This window comes from Dufourea novaeangliae, unplaced genomic scaffold (assembly GCF_001272555.1).
Source record: "Dufourea novaeangliae isolate 0120121106 unplaced genomic scaffold, ASM127255v1 scaffold347, whole genome shotgun sequence".
In the NCBI taxonomy this organism is placed as follows: Eukaryota; Metazoa; Arthropoda; class Insecta; order Hymenoptera; family Halictidae; genus Dufourea; species Dufourea novaeangliae.
Window position 1 is genome coordinate 67,390 of NW_015374222.1, and position 20,422 is coordinate 87,811.

Sequence of the window (20,422 nt, forward strand, 5' to 3'; positions counted from 1 at the left end):
CTGATTGTAATTACGCTAAGGTGTCGACATCTCGCGTTAAATTCACAGATTAACAATACCGCGTTCTTTCAAAACTGGCCGAGTTCGCTGACTTTTTTGTCAGTAAAAATAGAACGTACTTACGAATGAAACGCGAATAAACTCCTACGTTTACTTCCTTCCTTTTAATCTATTAGCACAGAAAGAGCAGAATAAAAAATCGTGAAAACTCGGCGTTCTTGCACAAATATCCCGAATTCGATGGAAAGAAAACCGAGAAACCGTGAATCCGGTTGTTGCCCCCGAGTGTGTCATCCTTAACCCGGCCGTTTACAATATTTTGAAATCGTTACAGGTCGAAGTGACAGGAGAGAGGGACGGGAATCATGGATCGAAAGGGAAAGTCCTCGAGAGGCGCGAAAGAAAAGATCGCGGCGTGAAAGCGCGGCTCGGTCAACTTAAAACAAGCAAGATAAGGCGGAAGGCTTATACGATCCGAAGGAGGTGAACACGATTAGGAGCACGAACGAGTCCAAAAGCTCCTCGACATATTCCATGAATGCTGTTAACTTCTTCGTCGATTGACTTTCGAATCGACGCAGCGTCCGTCTAATCGTTGCTTAAAAAAAAAGCACGACGAACCTTCGATGGATGATTGATTATGCCACGTAGGTATAATAACATTGGACCGTCGAAGCTGTGTGGCGACGATGGGACCCGTTTGACGGGAAAAGGGCTACAGACAGATGGTATACGGAATTACAGACGTTGCGATGACTTATTCGGTAACTCGGGTAGTCGTTTACCGAGTTATCGGCGTTAATCGGTCGAAATCGGTACTAATCGTCGCTCGGGTTACGGAAAGACGAAGAAAGCGAAAAGGACATCGTCGAAAAGACCTGGTTTTGCGTCGGATCAGTATCTCGCGACCGTGTCAAGGTAACAGTTGCCGAAAACAGGTGGCAAAGTACCGTGCCGGGCGTCGCGTCGCTTCCTCTTTGTTCACCTCGTCGACATCATCTTTGTTTTTCGTCTTCGTTCACAGTCGTCAGAAATTTCCACCGTCGCGCGCGCGGCTCATTCGCGAGGAGTCGCCTGAGATTTCCGTCGCGATTCCACCGTGGGGATCGTAAAATCGCCAAGGTTCGTACTCGCTGCGTGTCCACTGTTTTGCTTCGCAATTCGACTGGGATCGGCTAGCAATCGATTTTTCTCGCCTAGACAGTTTTTTTACACCCTTAAATTCTAGGCCTCTGTTCATCTATTTATCCTATCTACGTCACAATTTTTGTACTGTTCTTCGCTTTACTCTGCCTAGCTCGACGCATATTAGAACAAAGATCCATTAATAATATAGGCAATGACCTGCGAGAAGTTCGGTCGTTGTGTGCCGTTTGAACAGTTTGCCAGGGCTTGAACCGCAACGATATCGTATCGGAAGAAAATTCGTTTCACTGAATTCGCGTGGGGTTCCCTCCACTCCCTCCCGGCCGGCCGGGAGCTCGGGGTTGAACGGGACAGCGAAAAAACAGAAGAATATGTTCGAACGGCCGATGATCGTGAATGCATTATTTGTTCGGCCGAAGTAAGTAGTTGACACGGCATTAGTCACGTACGCGTTCGCGTGTACACGCGCGCGTTGGCGAAAACAATTTTTTGCTCGCTGTTTCGCTGGCAAAGGTGTTGGTTTAGGCGATAGACGGGGACAAGAAAGAGAGAGACGGTGAGGGGGGCGGCGATGAGGGGGAGGAGGAGGAGAGAAGGAGGGCGAATGCGAGCGAGAGACAGGCGAGAGAAAGGCAGAGAACGGTCGCGGTCTCGCGGATATCTTCGCCGAAATCCAGCTCGAATTCCGAGAAATCGGCCGCGGCGCTACGCTCACCGGCATCCCTGTGCGCGTTCGCTGCCTGCCAACGACCGTCCGTCTCGTCCAGCCGCTTCCGTACGTCGCGTCGCGTCGCGGCAACGCACACGGATACGCATCGAATAACACCGGAAAAAGTAGAGAGAGAGAGAGAGAAAGGGCGAGAGAGAGAGAGCGGGAGAGCACCAAAGCAAAAGTCGCGGAACAACGCGACGGTACGAACAAAATCATCATTTTTCATCCCCGTTCGAATCGTGGCGCGATTTCCGATGCAACCGAATCCGTTTGTCACGGTTCTTGGCGCGTTTCCGCGACATGTTTATACGGACCGGACGAACTTAACGAGATTCCTATCGTTTCGACCAGAAACGAACGAAACTTTTGGATCTTTAGATTCCCCCTCCGGTGAACACGTGATTTTTCTCAGACTCGTGACAAAGTCCTCTGTTCCTTGATTTTGCCATTCTCACCCGAACAGTCCGTTTTGGTTTTGATTAATTTTTCGTTTTTCAGGTAACCGACTCGAATATCGTTGAGAGTGACTGCCGGAGATAATCAAGATGAGACCCGACGAGGTGATACAAAACGAGAGGAGAGCGACGGAGACGATGTCCGAGACGTCGGAGGGCACAGCAGCGACCAGTGTGTCCGGAAAATCGGGCTTCGAAAGCCGCGAGGAACTTCGGGACATCGCGGCGGTGCTGGGCATCGGTAATCCGGACGACCTACACCAGGAGAGATTTCGCGTTGATCGCCGGAAATTGGAACAGATGTTGTTAGGTAAGTTTTCGATCGGGCATCGCATAGAATAGATTTGCATGAAATCCTCCCCTCTGAATTCGACCTCTCGTCGCGTGAACAAGGGTCTATACTCCGAGACTGTTCCGAAAGCCGACACGAGACGCGTCGGGTTACGATTTAAATAGATTATCTGTTTGTAAACGGAATTAGAGGGACTACTGTCAAACTGGCGAGCTATGCTGCCCCGCGATTGTACATCGGCCGCAGCGATCCTAACGTTTATTTTGATCGGCAAACCAGACACTTCGACGTACATATTTACGCTTCGACTTTCGATTTTCGGGCTGCGAAGTGTTTATTCGGTGTCTTGCAACGGGGAAACTACATACACACAAGTATCGGGCAAATTGCACGAATCAGATTCAAGTACATACATATTGGAAATGTCGTTCCGTTCGTGGTAAGTCGGCTGGGGCCGTGTATCAACATTCTACCGGAAAAATTTGAACGAGTTCCGTTACCGTACGTTGGACGCGGTTGTAAACGGTTGCCGGCGATCAAAACCGCGTTTGTTCGCGCATCGATCGATGATTGTAATTATTTTCGATTCGAAGCGAATGGACGAATGCGTTTACGAACGACAAAACGGACGAATTTTCGAAACTATTCGAACGAGATGAACGCGAGGTCTCGTGGATTTCGTCTTTAATTAATATCGCGTCCGTAAACGCGTTTCGTTGACCTCGCCGTACGATCCTCCAACGAAGGAATGTATTGAAAAAGAAATCGAAAAAACGGGTCGAGAGTTCGTTGTACCCTAACCGTACACTTTCCTCTGTTTACAGGTGATAATGACGTGCCCAAGCCAGCGGACGCGTTTTTTCATAACGTAAGTTGCTCTTCGACCTTCGTTCACACGCGAGTGTACTATAGAGATCCACAATGAAATTCACCACCCTCCGATCGGTGCGATTATTCGTCGGGTGTTTCAACGACGTGTCACTTCCGAGGATCCGTGGGGGACAGATCCTCGGACACTTTCCTGCGATCGGGACCGTAAGATATCCCGATAATAATCGATCGAAACACGGTTCGAGTCGCGTGGATTTACGGAACGGGGTCAACGATCGAGGGAGTCGTTTCAAGGGGAAGGCAAAACGATCACGGTAAACCGTGACTCGACGCGTTTTTCGAAACGCAACGCGAACGTAATCGAACCGACGAACCCGTGGGTCGCATCTCGTATACTTGAAAGTTTTCGCGGTACAGCGTCGCGACCTTGCGATTACACGAACCCGAACGAGGCTATTTTTGCACGTATTCCCCTCCCGCTGCTGGAACATAACCGATAATTCTTTTCAACGAGTCGTTCGCTACTCTTTTTCTTCTCGCCGAATCTTTCACACCTCGAACGTTCACACCTGTGAAACGTTTCATTATCGTCCGTGCGATTCTCACGAATAGAACGGACTTCCGAAACGGGGGAACATAACCGTGGATTCGAGCGGAGATCGAAGAAAATCGTATTCGGAACGCGACACTACGTGGTTGGTTCGCGTAACGAATGCAGCGAACCGTTCGCCAACAAGTTGGAAGGCAACGTTCGCGCAGGCTTATCCTTATCGTTGACACGTTGCGTAAAAGGGGGCCTGGAAATACTCCGCTCGATTATTTATAGATCGACTTTACTCGCAACCGTTCGCGCCACGTACATACGTGATTCCGTTCTCCGCGCGCCTCCCCGATCCGCTTTCGATTCCTATACCGATTTTACGCGATGCCGAGTTGCGAGTCGAGTTCTTACCCGCGATCGAGCGCGGTACGCTGACTACAGTAAATCCTCGATGAGTCTTCGAAGAGTCCTCGTCACTGAACATTAAATATTTCATAAGCTAATGGTCATACGTGGCTGAAACAAATATCATTGGCTTCAGAATTACAAACCAATCACTGTGCTAAACCTAATTAAAATGTCAGCGTTACACCTGAGGATCTTTCCTTGCCAGTGTGTCGAAGAGCCTTCGAATACTCATCGAGGATTTATTGTAATTCGTCGTCATTTTTCAACATGACCTATGCGAACCTCCTCCCCGAAAGAAATACATATTTGCATTTGGTTACGCGTCGCGAGAATCGGTGTTTGCGGTTCTTCCCGAAATACCATGGTTACACGCGACACGTAATTTTAGCGAGAATCACTGGACCTCGTGCTCGATTTATCCTGTGGGTCGATGCTGCAAACTTCTTCGAACCTTCGGTTGGGCCAGAAGTTGATTTGTTGATCGGATAACTGGAAGCACCGAACGTTTTCGTCTATTGTACAGCTGCCGTGATTTCTGTTGAAATACTTCGACGAAGAATCTACCTTGCGATGATTTTCGTTGTCCGAGGATTTGCTCTTGCTTTTCGTTACGATTTCGTTCGTTTCGCGGTTGATTCGCCGCGACTTTGAAAGCCGAAAGAATATAATATTATGTACATATTATGTACACGGAAACATAAATAGTTCAACAGAAACAATCGACGAGTTCTCCCGTAGTTCGGTGCAATTCACCTTTTACCGGAATCGTATCCGGATTTACCCGGGGAAATCGTCTTACACGAACGTTTACGACCGTACCTGCCACGCAAAATCTATCGCTTCCAGGATTCCAGGTAGAGAATCCAGGGTTAGGGAATATACACCCGGTTCGAGTGGACACGATCGACCGAGAGGAACTCGACAAATTGCCCGTGCTTGAACCACTCAGAAACGTTAGTGGTCCCTGCTTCCTCTTTGCTCTAGTACTTTGTTACTTGGAATCGATCAGTGGGGCGGCGTGGGTCATACACGGGATGGAATATTCATTGGTATACATACAAGGGGACCGAGGACACGATCGGTTCGGTTAAATCGGGACAATTGCGGGCTGCACCTGTCCAAAGGGGATTGGAAGTTCCGCTGGTGGCTCGGGATAGCGGCGTGAGTTTGAAACGAGGGAACTACCTGTTCGTCCCGGACTAGGACTTTAAATCGCCCCCCTCAGTCTCGAATCGGAGCTCGAGCGTGGTCGTGGTCGTGTCGAGTAGAGTCGGGTCGAGTCGGGAAAACGCGCGAGGAGAACTCTGTTTCTCGTGTCCCCGGGTGTGCAGCAGTCTAACCGTGGGTTATTCGTCGGTGTGGAGCGGTGGTCTCGGTCGTTTCTCGACCCGTCGCGTCGCCGCGTCGGTGGTGAACGGGGAGGAGAAAGGGTGGAGGGAACGTAGCAGACGGATCGGGCGATGACGGTGTCGAGTGGGAGGCGGTTCACCGAGCCGTCCCGTTACATTATTCGCTGTTAGTCAGTCAGTCGTGCCAGCGTTCTCGACGCGAACGGTAAAAACGGGAGCCGAGGCGACGCGACACAGAGCACGTTCCGACGAATCTCGAACCGTGAAAAGCAAAGCTCGTTCGAACGGCACACGGTTGATAGGTATATACCTAGACGGGCGCCGATTACGAACGGAGGGGTGTGAAAAGTGTGCGCGAAAGTTGTCGGTCTCGTATCGGGGTGATACGGGGCGACCTGATCCGGAAGAAAACGGGTCGAAGTCGGTCGTGGACTCCGCAGCCCGCCTACGGTAGTGCTTCGAGTGAAAGGAGACTAACGAAAGAATCACGGATAAATTTTCGTTGGTACAAAACCCGAAACGGAAATCTCCCCGCTGTAGACACGATCGGCGCGCATGGTCCAGGACGTAGACAAACGGATAACGCGCCGAACGGGATGTTCCATGGATCACGATAGTTTCGTTCGGTGAAAGTAAATCGCAACGAAGCCAGCTCACTTCGCACACGAGATTTTTTTCCGCCCTGGTGTACCGAGCCAATCGTCGAACGAGTCCGACGAGAGATCGAAAGACCATCATGCCCCAGTCTTCTCTCCAACGGAGCCAGGATATCCGATCGCTAACCACGAACAAAGCGTAGCGAACCCGACGCGTGCATACGATTCCTCTTCGTTTTTCCTCGTTTCCGACCGACCCAGACTATTTGTACATTCACCGCGGCCGTAACAGCCAGCGAATATCGAGGAGAACCCGTATAATCGACCGGAGATATCCGAAAAATCGACAACAATGACCGTGGTAATATACTCGCGTTGTAAACGTTGTTAAAAATCACGATCATCTTCTTGTACGACCGATCGCGACTGAAAACTGCGCGATTCAAACGATCATTTTGTTGTGTTGCAGGTTATGGAGGAAACGAACACCTTCGTTACGTGGCCGGCCCGACTCAAGATCGGTGCAAAGTCGAAGAAAGGTAAGTGCGTCCGCGGTCGCACGTTCGCCGCTACTCGGAATCGCAAAACTGTGCGTGTCCCCCCGTTCGTTCGATCGCCAAGGATCTCGATGATGTGTCGAAAGTTTCGTGCGAGGCGAACGTCCACCCGGAAACGAGAACGAAACGTTCCGCTGACGTGTCCCCCAGCTGTCTCGAGGTTCGATGACTTTCGTGACCTTGAGAGGACAAATCCGAACTCGAGCCAGAACGCCTCTATTCGCGAGTGGTATCGCTGTATTCTCTGGTCGTTTATCGATCGAACCTCGTTACGTATACACGTCAGTCGATTACGTCGCGATCCCTAGGTTGCGTCGCTTTTGCTCGACCGCTGACGTCTGCATCCGCGTAGTCCGCTACGACGTCTATTTACGGTTCGTACGCACGAAATTCTCGCGTTCCTCATTTCTGACGCAGTCGTAATCTTCGATTCTGCAAAAGCGTGTCAATTTCTGCAAATCCGTTGCATTTTCTTTTAGCTGCCTCGGTCGTTGTTTCAGTTCCCCGATTACAAACTGCTACCAAACCTCCCAGGACCAGGGTCCCAGACTCGGTCGAGTCGAAGAAAAATCACGTAGCGGGGCACGGATATACCGCGAGCCACGGGATTAATTAGAGCGCACCCATTAATCGAAAGTGATTACGAAACGAGACTCGCATGCCTGGCTCTGGCGCAGCAGCGCGTGTCGCGGACGGTGAAATAAAACGCGACCGACATTGCCCGTAGAACCCGAGCAACGTCCGCTGTCGTCGAGCCGAGAAATCCCAGACGATTCGCGTAACCGCGAGAATCGCGACTGCGACTGTTCTCCGGTCGGTTTCCTGTTCCACTCGCGTCGCCTCGGCGCCTCGCAATTTTTTTCGCGCGTTCGCCGCCGTGTGGAAACTTTTCGGTGATTCATCCGTTCCCCGTGACCCGAACAGCTGTTGCGTTCCTCCTCCACCTCGTGCTTACTGCTTACTCCTCTTTCTCCTCTAACCCCCCTTTCCCGCGTCCTTTGGCCGAACGGATCGTCGTCGATCGTTCGCGACACAACTGCTCGTAACCCCGCGTTATAAATAGGTTCCCAGCGTGGTCCGCCTCCTACCGATTTTCTAAGTTTGTTGCGACAAGCTTCGCCTCCCTCGTGGGAGAACGCCTGTTCCTCCTTCGTACGTGGAAAAAACTATCTTCGAGACATCCAGCTGGTTCTTCGGTATTCGGTAATCCCGTTGCTGGTTCCGATGAATCACGATCCCATCGCGAAGTATCGGTAAACAATGCAGATTAAAATGTTTCATCGATTCCGCGCATTCCAAGCCGCTCGAACGAAAGCTGGCTCGCGGACTGGCGATATTCGACGACGATAGAAATATTCTACTTTCGACTCCTTAAAAGGTCGAGGCGCGGGGTCCGAGCGGTGGTTGTATCTAGTCTCGACAATCGTGATGTTATGCAACGGTTTTTCTGTGATGACTTTCCTTCCGATCGTATCACGATCTTATGCTACTCCTGCTCCGCCGATGTTGAGTCCGTTCGAACGATTTCCCGTATTTCCAAACCGAGGCAAAAGGAGCGTACAGTCAACGAAAATACACTGTTCGGATAATTCACAATTAAAAACCTTATTTTCCGTTCATTCGTCAATATTGAACCTTACTTTCGAATTCGTTCGTTAATACTGAACTTTATTTTCGGTTCATTCGTTTCTGGAAGAAACCGTTTTCGTCGAACAACCGCGATTCGCGTCCGATTACGATGTATCGTCGCCGATAAAAGTCGCGTTACGATTATCGAAGCGAGGAATCAGTAAACAGACAAAGTCGTCGGGTCGTATCGATTTTCGGATCGAAAACCGGCGACGTTCGACGGTCGAGTCGCGAAGAAAGCGCTTTTCGAATTCGACGGCTCGTCGGGGAAACAGCCCGAAAGTTCGACGGAAAAATTCGTCGAGTTACGAAAGTCGGTTCGCGACACGCGTGAACGGGGCTTTATCGGCGCTTGCATAGGGACAACCCGCGATACGCGTCGGACGTCGAGATAACTCGAGCAACGGGCGAAATAGTATATCATCCGGAATAACTGCTATCCCATTTTTTTAATTTCGAAAATGAGCGACGTTATCTTTTTGCAAACGAACGGGACTTCGCGAGCCTCGCGGGGACCCACGAAAGGTCGAGCGAACGTAGAATTCGGTTGCCGATCGATGTATGTTCACCTGTCAACGGGACACGATGACGACGACCACGAGCTCCGATCGATAAGTTCTCGATTGAGATGGGCAAATTCATTATTTAGATAATGAGTTTCGAACGGAAGATAAAAAGCAAGTAGTTCGTCATTTATAATCGTTTAAACCGTGGAAAATTTTTATAATGAAATGATACTTCCTCTTTAATAGGTCCACATTTGGCAAGCAATTATTTAATCTCATTAACTGTTTGATACTAGAACTACGAGACCCGTCAAAACGACGGATTGCAGATATCGTAATTTACGATTACTGCAATTATCATAGTACTTTTGGTGGTATTCACGTTGATCTTTAATTCACTATATATTTATACTATGTTATACTAAATTGTACTATATGATTCGTATATTATTATATTATACACTTTAATTTAGTGTACATTCAACGCTCGTAGTTTTAGGGTTAAAGCTCAGGATGACGTCCTCGGATACTGCATCTACGTATTAACACGTTCTCGGAGGCTTTCGAGTGCTCGGTTCGCGACTTTGAAAACACCGTGCGCTCGGTTTCCGCGTGAACGAAATACATACGTACGTGTATGTGTTCCCTGGCGATACGACGAGGGCACCGGCGCGGCGGCGAGCAACTTTCGCGCGAACAACACGCACGGAAAGCGGAGTTTATCGGGGGTTACGTAATGTAGGGAATTATACGGGCGAAAATGGTCAGCGATCGTGTGTCGCTCGTTTCTGTCCGTCGTGTCGTCGTCACCTCGATTCGTTTACCGGCGACCTATCGATCGCGATCCCAGGCAATCGGTCGTTATTTCATTCGACGTGTACACTTACATGGATACTAAGAGAATGCTTGGCTTAGAATCGCGAAGGTCGTTCGCCATCTATTTCTGGGTCACCGTTTCGATACGATTCGATTCGATTCGATTCGATTCGGGTCGGGTCAAGTTTCGTACCAGTTCCCTTTATTTTTAAGCCGAATTCGCGGGTATCGATCATTTGGAAAAATTCCGTTCCCAGAACCTCCGATATATGTTTCCCAGAACGACAGGTGTGGCGCGTTCCACGGAAACGATCCGATTCAAATATTTTCACGATTCGGACAGCTGAAATTTTCCGCGATCTTTTACCCGCGACAATATCGAAGACAGTAAATCCTCGATGAGTATTAGAAGGCTCTTTGGCATTGACAAGGAAAGGTTCCCGGGTGTAACGGTGATTTTTTAATGAGGTTTAATACCGCGATAGAGTTTGGAATTCCGAAGCTAATGATATTCGTTTCAGCCACATATGACCATTAGTCTATGAAATATTTAATGTTCAGTGCCAAGGACCCTTCGGACACTCATCGAGGATTTACTGTACCGCGAGAATGGCGATTACGAATGTGGTTGGTTGCGAGAACAACGTTTGAGTCCGTTCGAAAACTAACCGGATCGTTCGGTTCGTCGATTGGCTGGAATGCCGGGCGAACGTTTCACGCGTTCCTCCGATCGACTGACCGTAGACGAGGAATATGTCGCGACGTGTTTTACCCGGCAACGCGTCATCGTCCTCGACTTTGGATCGTTTCGTATACAGGAAGAAAAAACGCTCGACGAGACCGCGCTTCGAGAATATTAAAAGCCATTTCCTCGCCGGACAACCTCTCGACCGAGGGCGAACGAGCGAACGAACGAACGATCGGGCGTCTCTCGTCGATCCAGTGCTCGTCGATGCTTGCACGCAAGAATAAGTGACTTATTGCGGTGTTGTTGCATAATTTCTTTCGACTGTCTTTTTACAGATCCGCATATAAAGGTCGCGGGTCGACCCGATGACGTGAGAGCTGCTAAGGAGAAGATAATGGAAATTTTGGACACCAGGGTAAGCCATTCATCTGTCGTGTTTCTTCTCTTCTTCCTTTCTATTCTTCTCTGGGCATCCACCGGTACTTTCCACGTCTAAAAACGTATTTCGTGAAAAATCTCGGAATTCCAAAAGAAAAATGTAATATAAATACACCGCGCTGTGAGATCGCGCGACCACTGTCACCAGCGATCCGTTCCTTTTTACCGAAACATTACGTCATTCGCGAGTACGAGATTAGCTGTGACCTCGCCGATCGGCTTTTGACTTTCAGTGCGCGCCGAATTGATCGGGCAAACATTTCTTCGCTTGTTATCGCAGATAATCCATCGCGTGTTGAGATAACAGCGCAAAAAAAAAAAAAAAAGAAGGCTTGCCCGTTGTACGCAGGGAAACCTCTTTGGTAACAATGTGTTCGTTTAATTGATATCGTGATATTGATTTTTTTTTTTTTTTCATACGCGACATAATCTTGGGTTACCCATAACGAACGAGATAAGTTCCCACCGTTTCCCACGACACGATACGTACTTTTCCGATCGTGGAAAACTTTCGTCACCGTGTCCACGAACCTTTCCGCGTCGTGTTCAGATTTACACACGCGTTTCGGCTTAATCGCCGGACGATCGGTAGCCGCGTAATCGTTCACGACTAATTGAAACCTCCCGGAGGTCTGTTCGTCGTGACGCTCCGACTAGTCTCGCGCCGGAGCAAGCCGGAAAGGGGTCGAAGAAGAACACCGCGTAGGAAGAAGCAGCCATTCTATTTATACGCGCGCGGACGTTGTCTCGCGAATTCCCAGCCGAGAAAGCGAGACGCGGTGCGCCACGACGAGAACAGACAAAAACGAACCTGCTCTCTCGACGTTTAACCACCGAACAGCCAGGTCTGTCCGCCTCGAATCGCTCGCTACCTTCTACATACATACATACAATACTTCCTTTTCGCGTATACCGTTATCTCCGACGCGACGTAACCTTCCTCCGCTAACCACGCACGATTCTTCCACCTTCCTCTCTTTTTCTCCCCCCCCCCCCCCACCACCTCTTGCAAGGTAAAACGCAACTCGCTACTACGAGCTGTTATCGAATTCACTGGCGAAGGACGATTATCGGGCCGGATCTATGCAAGGACGGTCTCGATGGTCATCCACCAGTGGTCATCTGTTTACGGGTCGGAAGTCCAGTTGACGCAAACAACGCCACCTAAACCCGCGAAGCGTAAGCGTTTCGCTTTCCTCCGATTCAGATGGATAGAACGAAACAACGCGAACGGTGTTACCGTTCACCTAACCAGCACGCTGTCGGACGGCTTTTATGCGTCGGTTTGTTCGAAAAAATTTCAGCGCGAAAATCAACGTACCGTGAAACAGCCCCGTCGTACGTTCCGTGTTACTTGCTGTACGTAAGGAAAGTATCGATGACGGAATTTCCATTGCAGCAAAGCAACCGAGTCACCATGAAGTTGGACGTTAGTTACACGGACCATTCGCATATCATTGGAAAGGGCGGTCTGACGATTAAACGAGTGATGGAGGAAACCGGTTGTCACATACATTTTCCGGACAGTAACCGGAGCAATCACCAAGAAAAGAGCAATCAAGTCTCGATCGCCGGTGAAATGGAGGGCGTCGAACGGGCTCGTGCTCGAGTCAGGGTAAGGATCGAGTCTTTCATCTTGGCGATTCGATGCCACGGACCGATCATGAAATTTTCGCTCGTCTTTGCAGAATTTAACGCCGCTGATATTTTCGTTCGAATTGCCGATCATGGGCGCCTCGCAGTCCGTTCCGGACTCCACATCGCCGTACGTGGTCAAGATCCAAGAGAAATACAACGTTCAAGTTATGTTTCGCACGCGGCCGAAATTGCACGCCACGTTGGTCGTGGTGAAGGGCTGCGAATGGGAGGTGTCGCAGGTGAAAGAAGCAACCGTGTTGCTGATTCACTCGATGTGCCAAAACTTAGCTGTGAGTACGATCGTGCGAATTGACGTTTATGCTCGATCGTTGATGTTATCTCACCTGTCCCCTTGCGTCTCTATTCCCTTCAGAGTCAAATACAAGTACAAATGTCGATGGAGATCTCGCCGCAGCATCACAGTATCGTGCTGGGGAAGCAGAGCAGTAATCTGAAGATGATTATGCAACGAACAGCCACGCAGATCATGTTCCCAGACGCGGGCGATCCAAACATTCCCAGCTTGAAGAAAAGCAACGTGACGATCACAGGTGGCATCCACAATGTCTACTTGGCTCGGCAACAGTTAGTGGTAGGTCATGTTGTTCAACCGTTTCGGTACTCTTATCGCCCCGTATCGGCGGAAAGACCCCTTTATCTTTTTTCGTTCTGTTTTCTCAGTTCTTTTTTCGTCGACTTGATAAATTTTCGGCGATTTATTGCTTCTCGTTCTCTGGTCCGTGACTATCGAACGACGATAACGATGATTCTTTTCGCGAATCATTCGAAACCAGACGACAACCGACTCCACGCATCCTGCGATAAATAAATCAAACAAGCTGTAAAAACAATTTCTCCGATTAGGGTTCCTTACCGCTGGTTCTGATGTTCGATCTTCCCGAGGATTCCATGTCCACCGTCGACACGGAGAACATTTCTCAGCTGATGCAGTCGTTGGACGTGTTCATAAACATACGGCATAAACCAAAGCAGAGCACGCTTTCCGTGATCATCAAGGGGATCGAGCGAAACGCCGGTAACATTTACGAGGCGAGGAAACAGCTTCTAGGCCTGGACGAGCCCAGAGTCCACGCCGAGATACCAGCTACGTATCATATCCCGAACGCGGGCAATATTTTTCAGGGTAACTCCGCCAACAGCACCGGTAAGCACGAACGTTTTACCTTTCGTACCTACGTGGAAATTCGACCCATCGATTTAAACGATCGCGACTCACGCAGGTTCCAACAATCTGGTCGCGGGTCTGTCGGAGAATTTGTCGAGTATGCTGACGGTGAACACGCAGAATCCTCCGTATTGCGTGTCACCTGTGCCCCATTCGCCGAACCCGATGGGACTATCGCCGCACTGGGGTTTACCATCGATACCGTCCATGTTTTCGCCGCTGCAGCTTCATCATCACTCCTATCCGTATCCGCACCTCAATCATTTGTTGACCACGCAACACATGATGCACAACAACGCGATTCCACCGCATGCCCATGGGCTGCAGAATCACGGTTTCAACGGTATCGGTCAGATGCACGGGGGTAGCATGCCACCCGGCTTTCACGGCGTTCACGGGCTAAACGGTAGTTCGTTGGCCGACCGAAAAGAGGGCAGCGGTAAGTTTCCGTAGTCCTCAAACAGAAGTAACTGCGACTTTGTTGGTTTCCCCAGGGATTTTTATTTATTTCCGTTTGCGTTTACAGCTTATTCGTCGTTGAGCAGCGCGTCCAGTTCTCTGTCCAGTCCTGCCATCAGTCCCCGGAATGCATCTCCGGTCAATCCTGCCGAGACTAGTCCCAATTTAGGTGAGTGTCCTAACTAACGATGTCCGTCGCAACAATATATAGGTTCTGCATAAGCTAATCCGTCGATTTCCGTAGATTTATCCGGCATGCTGTCCGGATTTTCGGTAACCGATCGGCGAGCACCCGGCTGCGAGAAGAAAACGTTGGAAATGGTTGTGCAACAGAATCTTACTCCTTTCGAGTACGAGCAGAAGAAAATCTTGGCCACGAAAGCGATGCAGTCGAAACCGAGTTCGAACGAGTATCGTGTACCGACATCCGCTTGGTCCGGCTACGGGCTAAGTCAATCCATTCCTCCTATAAATACGACCGACCTGAGCAAGGTAAAACTGACGGTATTCTTCGCACGACGATCGAGACAGTCCTCCTCTTCCTCCCCCCTCTTCTCTCGGTCAATGCAAAAGAAACGGTGTAACCGTTTATTTCCATCGCAGGAATTGACCAACATCGGCAGCAACAGCAATATCAGCAGCAATAACAACGGTATCACCACCAGCACCGCTGCCACTACTCATCCGTCCGATTTATGGAAAGAACCAACGACACCGGTATTCAGCAGAGACATTGACTTCGGAATCGTATCCGGCAAAGATCGTGTTGGACAGATCGGCATCAGCTCGAACTACATGGACCACACTCCAACTTCGCATCTGAACAAAATCACGTCTCATCGATACAACGACTTGACCAGCATGCTGACCAGCGTCGGATTGGAAAAATATATTCGTAAGTAAAAACTCCACGTGAGACGACGCTTTCCCAATCGAACGCTTGCTTTCATCTAGTTGTTCAAACGCTGCTTCCGCTATATGTACACGCTGCTTGCTTTTTTGTTCGCCAGGCCTGTTCACGTCGCACGAAGTGGACATGGCCACATTTCCCTCGTTGACGGAGAAGGATCTGTGCGAAATCGGAATAACCGCTTGGGGCGCGAGGCGCAAAATAATGCTGTTGATCGCTGGTACGTAGACTCGTCGGTAGCCTTAAGGGGCGTCTCTATTATGCCGATCGGACTGTTTTGTGTTCTCCATTATGTCTAAATGTTCGGTTTTGCTATAATGGAGACGCACCTTTAACCGAAGAAACCGTGGTGGTCCCGGAAACTCTTGTTGTTTTCATTCTCTCTAATCCGCACGTGCTCGTGTCTCGCTTCCAGAATTGAACAAACGAACCAGTCCGTTCTGTGGCAGCGCGGCCCCGGGCGCGGAGCGCAAAGCAACCGCGTCGACGACTTCGACTTCGATGGAGAAGCGCAATCTGGACACAAAGTGGTAAAGAGAAGACGACGATACCGTTGCGAGACTCGCGACATTCCCGCGAAACGGATATACACACGATCCATTTCGGGCTGTGGTACTTAAAGTCCTCGTGCTGCGCTTGGGCGCAGAAATCGTGTTTTCGATCGGAGAACACGAGAACGAGTAGTAAATCGAAATCGAATCACGCGGGCTTTCCCGCCGATTCGACAGACGGCGGGACGAAGAGTATAATTAGTAAGTTAATTTCCGATTCTAGGCGCCGGAAGAATAGCTCGACGATTCTTTTTTTGTGGTCGAGGACCGTTTCCACTCTTTTTTTTTTTTTTTTTTATTTTTTTTTTCGCCCTGCAGTCCTCGATTCACGTTCGGTCGGAAGGTGCCTTAGGTTAAGAAGCTCGTTACTACTTTCGTTTCGTTAACTGTTTTTCTATGTTGCTAAAGAAATGGTCTTTCTCTGGTCGAGCGATACTCGGCACAATCGATGTTTCTTCGTGGTCGCCTTATTGAAATTTGGGCGTGAACCGATGCTCCAGGAGCGATCGCGTTCGTGTCGCTTTGTACTTCTTGTGTTTCTGTGTAACGGCGAAGAGATCGTGGGCGCGGTGCAACGAAAAGGCGTACAATAAGTAAATCGGTGATAACGGTTGGTCGAATTAATGTAACGTGGTATATCGAAGAAGCGAGGCTTTAAAACACTCGATGGGCGAGGGATGGTTTCGTGCGTTCAATGATCTTTCCACCCTAGGCAAGTTAAAATATTTAATCTCGACTAAGCTCGAAATTTGGCGGTCAGTCGGGGGGCCTCTGTGCCCGGCATCGATGGACGAAACGCGATGGGAACGCATGCTCGCGTCGCGTCCGAGCGAAACTCCACGGCTCGAGGACACTCTAGTGATTCAGGCAACACCAGCCATATTACCGGCGTCACCGCCTTTTTGAGTTTTACAAAGTAACAAAGTATTTATTATTCACTCGCGAGGGACGTTGAACGCACATCGAGCAAAAACAGACTGCAAGAACTTTTTCTCCCGCGGAGCGTAAGGAGAACGCTCGACGATACTTTTGTCGGGGACCGTTCGGCGCGATTCGATGGATTCGTCGCTGTTTGCATATTGAAACCTCCGTAGGTCCAAAAAAGTATCCGTGAAAAAACGTAGCCGCGCGATCGATCATTGTACGGTCGACTATTTCGAGCGCGCGCCCCTCCGTGAGATCGCTCCATCCTATTTTATTCACGTACTCGATAAACATACTCGAGGAAAATTGATTCTGTTGCGGTATACCGGTACACGTACGCGTTCGCGGTTCCATTTACACAGTAGCAATTTTACGAAGCTAAGATATCTCGCTCGGTATAAATTATTGATATTTTAAACCTTTTTTTTTTCTTTTTTTTTTTTTTGGGGGCATAAATGAAACAAGATGCGTTAGGTAACGAGCTCACGCTCCGCTCGCTGTAACTGACAACATTTTGGGAACAGACGAATTCCGTGAACGCGACTCCAGGCGTGCCGTTACTTTGTGTGTCGTCAGGAATAGAAATTGTTCCATCGATCCGGTACGATGGCAGTCGGGAAAACGTCGCGGCCGAGCTTACCGAAAAGTGCCTAGCGAACAATTTTACCGCTGAAAGTTCTTGACTAAGTCTTTTGTGAAGTCTTTTTAAGCATAAATTATTTTTCTTGGCGAAGCACGGTCGCGTGCTCGAGAACAATCGAGATGTTAGAAAGATGAGTATACTCTATGTGTTTTCTACGCGTGTGTGTTGTTAACAAGACTGTCCGGTCGTCCCTGTTCCTCGTGTTCGTTTAACGGTGATCGTATCACGATGAAAGTAATACATACGCATATATTATAAAGGAAAGACGCTCACTTCGAACGTGTCTTCGCGATTCGTTCGATGGTTGCAACGATCGGACGGAGGGCATACTTGTGATTTGCCGCGTGCTCTCGTGGCTAGAAGTGATTGTTTTTTTGTTTTTTTTGGGCGATACGCGATGGAACGTCGCAGAGCGTTAAATTGCAGTGTCGATCGCTGTTTCAGAGTGAAATCCTGATCGATGGTCGCGAGACTGGTTTCTCTCGTCGCAGGTTCGTTTCGTTCACTGGCACTACTTTCTCGCGTGATCGATCGGAATTTCGTTTTTTTCATTTAGATAGATTATATCACTGTTCTTCGATGTTCCTATCTAATATATATATATATATATACGCATATACATATATTAATTTTGCACGAATTAGCGAATAAAGTAGCTGTTACGAGAATTATAATTACGAGAAAAAGGAAAAGAAGAAAAACATGAAGAATGCATGCGAACGATGATATTGAAAGACGCGACAATGATGAGTTCAAGCATCAAGGGCGAATTCGAAACGATATAAGTCACTCTATTTTCAGTTTTTCATTGCCGACACCGTCCCTCTTTCTCCTTCTTGTTCGCAATGGCCGTGATGCAATTTTGTACCAACGAAAGGAAAGGGAGAGAGGGAGAGAGACGATACCGAAAGTAGAACCGCACGATTCTCCTTCTGAGAGGCAAAAAAACCGAATACTATCACGTTCCGTTTCGCTCCGAAAACATATTACATAGGTATTTTATCCCGTGTTTACTCCGGTAACGCGTACTCGAGTTTCTTTCGACTTAGGAAATGTAAGGTATACTTAAATAATGTGATTCAAGAAGCTTTCACTAGTGCCTGTAAGTGTCGGGTTAACCAAGTCTTACCGCGCGGTCAACGAATTTAGTATTATAATAACGGGATACGGTGGCGATAATTATCTCAGGTAACCTGTTCCGGATAGTTACGGTCGCAATTCTGCGCGACGGCTGATTTTCGTAGTCTTTCCAAAACGAAACGATGAAACGACGCAACGTTTCTATTCGTTCGCGGGGTGTGTACACGCCAGAATCGAATAGAAGGAGAAAACATTCCAGCGACTGGGGAAAACGGGTGTGGTTACGCGTTCAAGACGAAAAAGCGGGATGAAAAGAATTTTTTTTTCTTGTCTGTTAAACGTATTCGCCGATGTTTCGTACGTATCATCGACGACTCTCGTTTGAGAAATCGAGGGACGTTCCCCGCTCATTGAACCGTTAAACGAATTAACGAGCAACGCGTGAATCGTCGCGCATCGCGTTCGATGTACGAAATTGGAAAATCGTTTTACGATAACGCGGCATGATATTTTTGTACGGTAATCTAGCAATTCCGATAAGCAACGTATGTATCATACCTAAACCATAATCGGTTGTTTCGAAAGGAACGTTGAGGAAATCGAAATGATGCATCCAAGCGAATAAAGATTTTGTATTGCTATTTTTTAATAAAAAATGGTATATATATACACACATATATATATATATATATATATTGTATATGTATATATGTACATGCACGATCCTACAGAAACATGGAAATTGTAGTTGCATCGACAGAATCATCGAGAGTAGTTGCGCGCGGTTCAATTTACGAATCGTGGCCCGCGCTTTCGATCATTTTGGCGGCCTCGTCTTTCGAGTACGACATAGCGGATCTTGCCTCGTACGTCTTCGCGTCTTGAACGCGAAGTTGCGTGCCGCATACCATACACTCGAATTCGTTGGTAGCTACAAAGTGTGCATTCAAGCAATAATAACAGAAAATGTGCTCGCAACCAGCGTGCATCGGCATGATCGGTGTGTCGTTACAGTAGGCACATTTGGTCGTCGAATTCATCGTTGGAAACGATCTTCGTACGTTGCCACGGTTCCTCCGCGGGATAAGGTTCTTAATGGTGTGCTTCAAATAATGGAAGTTGATCATAGGTAAACCGGTGGTGAACAGTTCCATGAGGCCGTGCCAGAGTAGTTCCCTGGTCATGTACGAATATCCGATGTTTCTCGGTTTGTGAGTAGTCGTGGAACGGCTCGGGATTCCCAGCAAATACTCGACGAGGCGGGGCTGCGTTCCTCGATGCAGGAAGATCAACAAATTGATAAACTCGAGCAGCTTCGCGACGTTCGCGATACGATCGAAGAGCGAACTTAATCGTCGATTCCCGGCACCGTCGAGGAGTTTATCGCGCGTATACGCCGGGACGACGATCAGAATCAAGTAGAGAACGGACTTCGTACGGTTGATATTCCCGTAATGCAAATTGAGCAGTTGTTGGCCAAAGGTCGATTTTCCGCCGCGCAACGAAAAGTTCCATACAAGAAACTTTAGTAGCGCGTCGATTTCTGGCTGCCATCGATCGATCCTCTCCACCGGTTGATACTCGGTAATCCTTTTTACCTGATTCCTGAGCACTTTGTAGATTTCATCGTCCAATTGCGCTGCGTCGATCTGGTTGATCCGTGACACGTAAGGAGACGACGGCATTTCTCCTCCTTTGCCGTGAACACAATGTCCACCTTGTGTGCCGAAGCGACGCGGCGACGTTTAAGGTGCGCGCGCGTTGCCTACCCTGTGACGGCGCAGCTCGACGCGGCGCGTTGTTTGGTTTCTATTAATCAATCCGAGGAATCGGATTCTTTCATCGTCGCGCGGATCGTTTCGATTACGCGCCGACGAATGAACGCGGTGTCGAATCTTCTGTTGCTCGTTTATTCGATCCCTTTGCTTGGTATCTGTACGCGCGGGACGCGTACAGAGATACGCGAGATACGCGCGTACTCCCGTGTTTAGTGGACGTATCGCGTTCGACCCGAAACGAGACCGTGGTTCGTTCGGACGATCCGGGACGAAAAGTCGACGTTACGAT

The 20,422-nt window shown here is 48.8% G+C and overlaps 2 protein-coding genes across 5 annotated transcripts; one reads left to right on the forward strand and one right to left on the reverse strand.

Moving 5' to 3' along the window:
• Positions 1–930: 930 nt before the first annotated feature.
• Positions 931–15,947, forward strand: LOC107192386 (protein bicaudal C homolog 1). 4 transcript variants are annotated; one of them, XM_015581620.1, is made up of 15 exons: positions 931–1,122; positions 2,357–2,623; positions 3,430–3,473; positions 6,800–6,869; positions 10,862–10,941; positions 12,364–12,579; positions 12,653–12,892; positions 12,976–13,194; positions 13,467–13,767; positions 13,844–14,227; positions 14,315–14,416; positions 14,492–14,739; positions 14,851–15,142; positions 15,258–15,377; positions 15,573–15,947. In XM_015581620.1, the coding sequence occupies exons 2-15, from the start codon at positions 2,404–2,406 to the stop codon at positions 15,689–15,691; spliced, it is 2,655 nt and encodes an 884-aa protein (XP_015437106.1). In that variant the 5' UTR covers positions 931–1,122; positions 2,357–2,403; the 3' UTR covers positions 15,692–15,947. The 4 variants fall into 4 exon arrangements, with proteins under 4 accessions (XP_015437106.1, XP_015437105.1, XP_015437107.1 ...); XM_015581619.1 differs by lacking the exon at positions 931–1,122 and adding an exon at positions 1,889–2,058; XM_015581621.1 differs by lacking the exons at positions 931–1,122; positions 15,258–15,377 and adding an exon at positions 1,889–2,058.
• Positions 15,948–19,146: 3,199 nt separating this feature from the next.
• On the reverse strand, positions 19,147–20,072 carry LOC107192381 (peroxisome biogenesis factor 2). The gene has a single exon (XM_015581611.1). The coding sequence runs from the start codon at positions 20,038–20,040 to the stop codon at positions 19,147–19,149; it is 894 nt and encodes a 297-aa protein (XP_015437097.1). The 5' UTR covers positions 20,041–20,072.
• Positions 20,073–20,422: the final 350 nt, after the last annotated feature.